Source organism: Cygnus atratus, chromosome 13 (assembly GCF_013377495.2).
Source record: "Cygnus atratus isolate AKBS03 ecotype Queensland, Australia chromosome 13, CAtr_DNAZoo_HiC_assembly, whole genome shotgun sequence".
Lineage (NCBI taxonomy): Eukaryota > Metazoa > Chordata > Aves > Anseriformes > Anatidae > Cygnus > Cygnus atratus.
In genome coordinates, this window is record NC_066374.1 from 19,393,881 (window position 1) to 19,403,899 (window position 10,019).

The window sequence follows — 10,019 nt, forward strand, 5'->3', positions numbered from 1 at the left end:
TTACAGCCACATCCCTTCTGTCTCCTTTTCCTTACTATTCCTTGCTGTACCACGTTCAGCATCTAAACTGGAGGCGTTTCAGGGAGAACAACCTCAGATCTATCTGTTCCAAACCTGCTCAAACCGAAGTCAGTGGTGCAAACCTCTCTGACTTCAGAACTCCCAGCGCCTTGTAACCCATCGATGGAGTACCAAGGGCATAAGTTTCACTTCCCCTTTTTGTAATTCAGGAGCTCTCTAGCGTGATTGCAGACAGCATTTCAACTTTCATGGAGCAACTGGCACAGGGAGGCACTTATGTGACGTTTAAAACTTATCTTTGGTAAACACACACAAATTTGTATCTAATGTTTTACTTCCTGATCATAAGACAAATCTTCATTTGCTACCAGTGTATGTGTGCAAGTAACAAAGCTTACACAGGACATTGCTATTATAAAACAGATTTTTCAAATGCCACTGCCAAGGATTTAATTCACTTAAAAACAACATGGTCTTGGGCTTTTTTTTTTTTCCTGACTCCATTTATTATGCATTGAAGCATCTCTGATCAATAACAAATTAGCAATAAAAAGCAAGCCCTATGTGCTCAATTTTCACCTTCTTTCTCGTTCTATTACCTTGTTGTTCAGGACTACTATAATCAGAATAGTTGTATCTCTTTCATTATCTGTGAGTCAGATCCTGGGGTTCAACACTGCACTACTTAAGCGGCCAAATCTCTCACTCAGGTCAGCGGAAATTCTGGATTCACAAAAAGGCTGATTCTGCTCTTGGTAGAGATGTTTCCTGCTAACCCCTGCTGACGAGCACTCTGGTGAGGGGAGGGACCTCATGTCTCTGATGGGAGTTGAGAGTGACCAGACACGAGCCTACAAAGAGGAGCTCAGTCCACTGAGAGGCAGACCATCAATGCGTATTTTCAAAAGGTGCTGCAAATAAATGTTGCTGGAACTGTGTGTGTATAACTGGTGGATGCTTTAGTTTAATGTGCCCGGAACACTAGCATTTCTAGAATTAGGCATTTCTACTGAGAGGCACCTCAATAGAAGGCTTAATTTTTCATTTCCACTGTTTAAATTTTGCTTAAGAATTTATTAGAACCCAGACCTTAGAGCATTTTGTCTTATAAAATTAGAATAATTTATATCCTTCTCTTTTCATCCAAAAGAAAAGTACAGCCCAAACACACATGGGGGTATAAATACATCATGAATAACAATAACCATTTTACTCATTTTATGATCTGCTTAAAGGTGTTTGAGACATTGACCAACCAAACAACTTTGGCAACTTGCACAAAATTATGTCCTGAAATCAAAAGTGATGATAAAACTTGGTTTAATGAGGCGTTTATTACGGAGAGAACTGGAAGGAGAGAGGGGTCTAAGTGCTGAGGAGGTTACCGTGTTCCTAAACCATGCCGCTTTGCATTTGTATGTGAAATGGGTACGGCTGGTAGATGATAGGCGGTTGTCCATGAGCAATGTAGTAATTGCTGAAGTTTCTGTCACTGATATATGGAGCAGGCTGATAATAGCATGTTACATTAGCTGCATTTGGGATGATATTTTGTTCTCCAAGCACTTTTAAAGCCAGAATTGTAATCATATTCAGAGTTTGTCTTCGTTCGTGTCCCATGAGACAGACTGTGCTCTCATTTACAACTCCACGCAGAGTCATCAAGTAGTCATACTTGCTTTTTTCTTCCCCAATGAAGTGGTTGCGCAGATATGACTCAATTTTCCTTTGCTGCTCAGCAACATCTGGAAAATCAATGAAGAATCTGGAGCACATGTAACGTTCCAGAGATTTAATTTCAGCCTCATCTGCTGGCTTGAAGTCACGAACCAGGAGATTGCTGTACTTCAGAAGGCCGCCTCCTCTGATCTCCTCAGGGTTCCTCGTGGAGATCAGTTTGTACCTTAAATGGTCCATTGCTTCATTGAAGTCTCCATACATACTCTCTGCAATAACAGTGGGGTGAGAGCCCTCTGCTAGCTTGCAGTCTGTTTCTCTGTAAACATTTAGTATGGAGTCCAGTATGATTTGGAAGGAGTCCACACTGAACTCGAACTGCCGTCTGAGCGAGTTGACAAACTTTAACTCTACATTCTTGCCGCTGTTGTTTGACAGCGAGATGAGACTCCAGCGATCGTGGTCGGTAGAGACTTTGACCATTTTCTGCACGTAGGCATCTTTCATGGTCTGGGCAGTGATTTTTTCCTTATTAACACATTTCGGCAAAAAGTCCAATAGGCAATTAAGAACTGCTTCCTTAACAACCTGGAACTCGAGCTCACTTGGAAGTTCCACCCCAAAAATGATATCTAGGTCCTTATAACTAGTTCCATTCTGCTTCACTAGGATGTGGCTAGCTGTTGAACCATTCAGGCGGATATCTCGAACAGTGATTTGCTTTTCGATGAGCTGTTCTTTCACCACACGAATTATATCCTTGGGTTTTACTTCCAGTGTTGGAAAATTCCCTCTCCCGTGAATAGGTATTACCTCCGCTAAGACTTGATCCAGGATTTTAATCTGATCCCAGGTGAGACTACTGAATCTGTGGTCTAAGTCCTCAGTCATTGTGATGTCAGTTGGCTAACTATGGAGAAACAGAAATTAAAAGAAAAATGTTAGAATTTGCTCAAATAAAGACAGCCTGACATTTCACCGTTACGACAAACATATATCTTACTTCCTTGGTGCAGTGATAAAGCAGTTAATTTTACACTGAGACACAATCCGAATTAACTCTCTGAGTCAACCACCGCACTTCTCGCAGGCTTTTAATTGAATTTTAATGTAGTCAGGTTTTAATCCTGCTGAGAAACCATTGTGTTATTGTATAATCCGTGACTCAAAGTCAATGCAGTAAACCACACAGATTTAAAACTACATTTAAAACTACTCAAAGGTTAATAACATGGAATACTTTGTAGTTATAATGAAACTCCAAACAAATTTCACTGAGCTAAAATCAACAAAACGAGCAAATTTGATTCTTTCTGTCCTGTCTAGACATCTCCTTTTATTTTCAGTGATTCGGACAATAAAAATACTGAAAGACTAAGTAGTTTTTTTGAAAAAGCACAAACAATGCAACACACTCATTGTTTACCTAGCCATATGCCTTGAATGTACTTCGGTTTCTGTGGGTAATTTGTATGCAAGTGTCCTTCAGTACCACTTCTTACAGTTTACGAACTGCATATCCGATAACTGTGCACCTATTTCCACTATATTTCTGAGGCAAAAATCTTTTCCTTCTATCCCGTTAACCATCTGACAGCAAGGATCCAATGCTGCAAGTTCGGGTTTGCAGAACTGATAAGAGAATCCCTTCCAGTCTGCACTGATACCCTAAACCCTCTCAAAGCATGCAAAGAAGCCCTTGCAGAAGACATGGGACAAAACTCCAGCTCTGGAGTTTCAAAATTAAAATTTTCTCACCTTCATATCATCATATTAAGCAAGCAGATAGAGCTTAGTATAGATTATTTACTTACGTTTTATAATGAGCAAACAAATGTTGCAAACCCCGGAATATTGTTTTTTAAAAGGATTCTAATTGATCATATGGAAACTTTATTTTAATTAAATTTGTGTAATGGGAATTTAAAAGCTTTAAGTTTTTAATTTGATTTATGTATGCTGAGAATACAAACACAATCATGCAATTATATAATTAGGTGTGATTACAGTAAGGAAGAAGTGCTTTTAACAAACTCCCAAAAAGGAAAATATTGCTGAGCATTAGGTGTCTAACACGCAATAAAGACGCCTGTCCTAATCTTACTGCCTCCTGATGCTGATGTCAGCACTGCAGAATGAAAACTGTCCAGAGGGCTTTTTGAACTTCCCGACTCCACGGGCATCATTCCCTTCTTCTAGCTAAGCTTCCGCGCTTCTTTTGGGGTAGCTTGCTCAGGTAGTGAATCAAAACGTTTTGCTGCTGAATCCTATTATACTGTTTTTCAATGCTCTTTCATAACTCACGTGACAACTCAGGGGGAGATACTGTGATCTCCTGACACCTTCTCAGTCAGCCCCCGTTCTTGGCTGCTGCGACTCAGTGTGCTCAGCCTGCAGCTGGGTTTGCTGCTCTGCACAACAGGTGAAGCAAGAGAAAACTTAGGGAGGCAGTGGGACCTTTCTTCACTGCTCAAAAGAGAAAAAAATCTTCAGGTCACACAGCTATTTGGGGCGTTTATCAGCCATTGACATCAGCCATTGATAACTCGTGGTTTTCACGTGTGAGCTGAAACAGCTCCATGGTTCATGAGCCACGTGAAAGAAGTGATTTTCAGGTACCTGACAACACTGCAAATGTACTACCGAAGCACGGAGAAACGCTTCAGCTGACAGATGGCTAATACGTGTTTTTTTAGCTAAAGCTCAAGAATAGCAAATAAAGTAAAATCACACTGAGTAATAACACAACCGAAAAGTGTACAGTGTTGTTTCTTAGTCAGTAGTGGCTGTATGTGTACGTGGTCATATATTTCCTGCCTTCAGATTCCACGTACTGTACTTCAGTAACCTCAAGTAATTTGTGGACTGACAAATGGCTTGGGAACAATACTGAGCCAGATCTCACATATTTCTAGTATTGTTTCAGCTCCAAAGAAAGCTAATGAAGAACATACGTAATTTGAAGCACCTTTCTGGCCTCGTTAGAAAGAACAGAACCGACCATATGTTTGATGTTAAACACATGATTAAAAAGTTTGCTAAATCGGGACTATTTATTTATTGCTAAATAATAGGAGTTTAATTGCCACTGAATTGTAGGTGTGAAGGTCTTGGATCAAATCCTGTAATTCTGGCACAGCTGTGTTGCTCCTGACATTGTTGATGTATTAACTCCATGTACACAGCATATAAATACATATATATATTAGTTTACATACAAACATTCCTGCAGGCATTCAGAAGATACGGCACCAGAACTGAAAGGGAGAGAAATTGCCATCCACCGCAGTAGCTACTTTACACAACATACTTATTCCTTCATCACCATCAGCTATTTCTTATTATGATTGCACGCTTGCTCCTTTATTACCGCAAACAATTATTATGAAAAACTTCTATCCATCTTTCATAGCCCTTATGACATCCCAGTGCATTTTTATCACGTTTTTTATCGTCAAAAATAGCTGTTGCAGAAAGACACTGAATTTTTGAAGCAGTACAACTGTGGGTGAGTGAGAAGGTTGGGAGGAGAGGGTTTTGCATAAACTCTTTTGCTGCCAAGTTTGTCGTCTGTGGTAGTGACAAGTCCGGTTACGGTAGACCAGCTCTAATGATCTAGCAAACTGGCCGTTGTCAGCACTGCTGTGCAAGCTGTACGTGTATGTTGTGGGACTTGTCTGATACTGCAACACTTTGAAAGAGCTTTTCAAGGTTGATGCTGTGACATGAAGTAACAGGCTTTGAGAAGGGAATGTTCAATCCCCTCTTTACCAGAGGAACCCACCTGAAACACCTTTTGAATGTTGGAATATGGAATCCCTAAGTAAGCTTAGAAATCCATTCAAATCCATTCTTTTTCTCTTTTTTTTTTACACATTATCAATTATTTTCAGTTTCATTGCAATATATTAAGATTTTAAAATGGAAAGAAAGGGTAATGTCATTAGGTATTTCTTTTGCATTGAAGGGAAACCAGATAACTTCTGCTCCTTCATTAAGAGTAGCACTTCAAAATTTTATTCCTCTGAAGTGATTTCTGGAGAATCTGGCGATGCTCTGTGAGTTCAGAGCCTCAACATTAATGTCTGAGAAATTTCTTATGACAAATACCAAGAATTCTGTGCTGAAATGATGCCTTCAGTTTTAACAAGTAAGGAAAATTTCCTGGGAAAAAAAAGCAATTAAGTTGTAAAGAATATAATTAATTTACAGATAGACGTAGATAAGTGTGTTGTCTTTTTTTTTTAATTTACTAATTTTCCTTCAGTTTGTAACCCAGTACATAACTCTGCACCTTCTTAGAAGGACTTTCTCTTGTTCTTTTCCTTAATCTTGTTAGGCAACAAGAACAATTTCCAGGCAATTTTATAGTCATTAGGAACCTTGTTTCTTAAGCAGTGGCAAATTTATTTACTGAGGTGTTCAGGCTAATGTCAGGAGTTATTAATGCAAGTAGGCCTCAGTGACAATAAATCAGCAGTAGTCCTGAGGCTATAATTAGTCACAGCGTTGTGCAAAACGGGAGATCACGGGATGAAGGGAAGGCAGCTCACTGCAAGTGCCCCGTGTATGGACGAGGCTGAAGGCGAAGGAGCGCTGGGTTCATGGGAAAACAGGCTGAATGGTGGCTTCCTTCTCAGCACCGCGCTGGGACTGCACACACACACACATGCTAAAAGCATTTCATATACTTTACATTTGATGGTTTCCTATCTTAAAGTCCGTACATGGACAAATGGAAGGCTGCTCTCGCACTGTGGCAGTGAAAAGAACAAATAACCTTTGAAACTGTATACTGAAAATTGGTGGGTTTTTGTTTTCTTTTCTTTTTTTTTTTTTTTCCCTACACTTTATCAGTATTTGGAACTTATTGAAACTCTCTCCTAAAGATTTTTTCAGGTTTTTGTTTATGGGATTTAAAATGTTACTATGTGCTGTAATGGCCCCTGAATCCTGCCTGATTTAAGATCTTTGCCAGATAAAGAGATGGGGAAAAATAGTTTTCCAGGTGTTTACTTTTACTTATACTGACTAGAGAAGCACAGAATAAAAAGGATCATATCTAGTCATGTGTTGTGATATATTAACCTTATTATAAGGTTAGAAGAATATGACCCTGGTTCAAGTTCCAGTTTGTCCTCGAATTGTCACTGATGAAGTGGTTGCAATGTGGAAAAATGTTTGGGTGGTGGGAGATCATTAAACACATTTTTGCTAGTGATACATTGAAATTAGGGTCTCTAACGTTCTTCAGCAGGGTTTGGACCAAACAACTATGAGTTTGGTTTTACAACAATAAAAGATTTAATTAACCAACTCTTAACATAATGCCATATACCAGCTTCATCAAAAAAAAAAAAAAAGACTAGATCTGGCTTTACAACTGAATCAAGAGAATCTGCCAGGCGAATGACAGCTTTAATGTTCCACGCAACTTTCATAGAAACAGATACAGTCTAGAGGACAGTCTCATCAAATTTAGCTCATATTTTACCAATAAACCGTTTAAGATTCTTTTTTTATATACTCTACAATGTTGCTTCAGTGTATTTTCAAAGCATTTGCAATGTATTGGCACTGTCAAGCAGAATACATCTGAAATAGTTTTTGTGCAGCTGTGTTAGCTCTGGTCTCTTTCCTTTGCTTTTATCTAGTACCCAATTTGTCTACTTCACAACAATTATATGGAATACTTTAACGCTCCAATTGTCTTTACCTTTGTCTGCACCTGAAATCAGTTGCTAGGGGACCTTTTAGAGATCAAGTAAAGTGTCTTGCAGCTGCTGTAGGAGCTCTGCATTCTACCATTTGGGGATTTACCCTAGACCTGCTCCAAGTAGGTATTGCAATTCTCCCCCTAGAGCTCCGTATTGCTTTTGCTACATACACATTAGATGCGCCACTACTGATTTCTGTGTTGTCTTGTTAAAGTTTTATATTAATTCAAAGATACATTTCTCTATTAAGCTGGACATTTTCAAGTGTTTTGCCTACTCGCTGACTTAAGGACTGCAGCTGGCTTTAGCTCTGAAGGCAAGAAAGTCGAATGTGGAATGAGTCCTGGTTATAATTTAAATGCACATGAGAGAAGCATCTGGGGCACCCTAAACAGGAACATATTTAAACTAGATTGACAATGTTTTTCATGAGTTTTTCCTTCCATTACTGTTAATGCATGCAGTGAAGATACTGTTTATTTATCCTGTTATTGTGAGATAACGCATGATTTGCCATAAGTTTTCAGTACAGTTACCATCTAGTTACCCTGAAATAACAAATAATAACTCAAAGCCATATGCTCTCTCTGATGAGATAAGGCTGGATGGTGTGCAAAACAGGCTTAAACAGAAAGTGGTTTGCTTGGACTGTGCCACGGAATATCACCTTCAAGGGCAAAACAAGCACGTAGAAGAGAAGCAGAGAGATATTATGAACTAAAATGTTTCCTACCTTTTCTCCAACCCAACCCAAGGAACAAGAAAAAACAACACAGTTGTGTACCAGCCTGCATCGTCCCTTCTCCCAAACTGAACCGAGTTGCAGAACAGTATAGCACAAGGGCAGCCATACTCTCCTACAGCACAACGCTGCGAAAAGGAACTGAGCAGCCTAGACTTCTACTGAGATCTTGCAGGATATTGGCTCAATAGCGTGGGAGTTCTCAGGAGGGACCAAATAAATAAGGAGTTTACTTTGGGCAACCGATACTAATACATAATCCATGTTATGTTATCCTGGAGATTGGGGTTTTTTTTGGACGTTGAAGTTTTCCATCATGACTCACAGTACATTCATTCTCAGCTGCACGTGGATCTCACAGGGTAGTATTTTCAAGGCCAGACATATTGTGCTTTTTTATCACTTCTCACAACACATGAGGGTGCTTCTTACGTGGCCTTCAGGTTCAGACCATGCCCTTGTAAACAGCATGGCATGAAGTATAGTCAATCTTCTCATTTGCACTAACCTTCTTTAATAACTTAAACAAAATAGCTGTGATATGCAATATTTAGACTATTTTGGGCTGTGGACATCACTGAGAAGTTACATCTTTAGGTAAATATTATTTGTACTACCGAATGGATGCTGTGGACTAATTCCTGAATAATGTTTCCAGAGAAAGTGCAAAATCCCATGGACTTACCGTGGCAGGACAATTGGTAAGCACGTATTCCAGCAGTTTAATAGGATGAGTCACAGGATTCTTTGGTAAAAATATGAATTGTCATCTTGTCACTGATAAAAACGTGAACCTCCCAGGGAAAGCTGCAGGGAAAAAAAAACAACAACAACAAAAAAAACCAATAACATCCTTTTTGAGATAAATGTTAACTACCAGTCACCTGCTGTACATAATAAATCATGCATTATGACTTGGCAGTCCCGCAGTCATAACAATAGCCTTTTAAGTCAGAAATGATAAGGTAAAAGCAGTGGCAAGGCACAGAAGTGCTCATAAAGACTCTGGGTTTCAGGTCATACCTAATCCTCTGCAAGGATGTTAACAACTTGCTATTTTCTCTAAGGGATTTAAAATAAGAAGTTAATATTATTAATAGACATGCAAATTAGCAAGGACAGAGGGGAATTATACAAAAAATTAGAACTAGTAACAACTCAGCAAAACTGAATATTATAAATCGTGAAATGGTTTCTTATGCCTCCTAAAAATATGTACAGATGACAGGAAGGTCTATTTCTTGGCAGACTAGGTTGTTGGTTCATTTACAGTAAGCCCAGGATTCAGCCTGTTGCTGGAATTTCCATGCACCAAATGGCCCTTTGACAAGCTAAGCAGGAACTGTAAAAAAATCAGACACTTCTGATTATACGGGCACTTCTGAATATTTCTTCTCTCAAGGATGTGCTGACAGCCTGGCAGTCTTGGTAGGCTTTCCTTCAAAGACCCTCTTTCTAGTGCCCCATCCCACGAAGTCCTAACGCCTACAGAAGGCTTTAAAGTACCCCGAGGAGCACCCTGTCTGGTGTATGACTTGATGTAGATGTGAACTTACTCCCTGCTGCAGAGCTGTGCTCCACAATCTTGTCCTTTAGGCCGAAGTATATATGCTTCTGAGTAAATACAATTGTGAAAGTATGACTTGAGTGTAAACATAAGCACAATCTGCAGGAAAAACTGAAATAATAGCCTAGTGTGGTATGGACTGTAATATTAATTTTATTAAGAATATTATGTGTTTTTTTCTGCCATGCTACAGCAATCATTGTTGTCACTGAATGCGTTTTTGCTGCTGCCAAAAGCCCGATATTTGGTTTCCTCACACTGTCCTTGCTGTGGCAGGACCTGTCTGCAGCTCTCA

General features: G+C 39.4%; 1 protein-coding gene across 1 annotated transcript; it reads right to left on the reverse strand.

Annotated features, from left to right (window-relative positions):
• Positions 1-1,413: 1,413 nt before the first annotated feature.
• TENT5D (terminal nucleotidyltransferase 5D) lies at positions 1,414-8,956 on the reverse strand. Its single transcript, XM_035541956.1, has 2 exons — positions 8,843-8,956; positions 1,414-2,608 (listed from the first exon to the last, which is right to left on the reverse strand). Exon 2 carries the CDS (start codon positions 2,587-2,589, stop codon positions 1,414-1,416), a length of 1,176 nt encoding a protein of 391 aa, XP_035397849.1. The 5' UTR covers positions 2,590-2,608; positions 8,843-8,956.
• Between the last annotated feature and the right edge of the window lie 1,063 nt (positions 8,957-10,019).

Excerpts from the sequence above, each read along its gene's own strand:
- TENT5D (XM_035541956.1), bottom strand. The coding sequence starts at position 2,589 with ATGACTGAGGACTTAGACCACAGATTCAGTAGTCTCACCTGGGATCAG.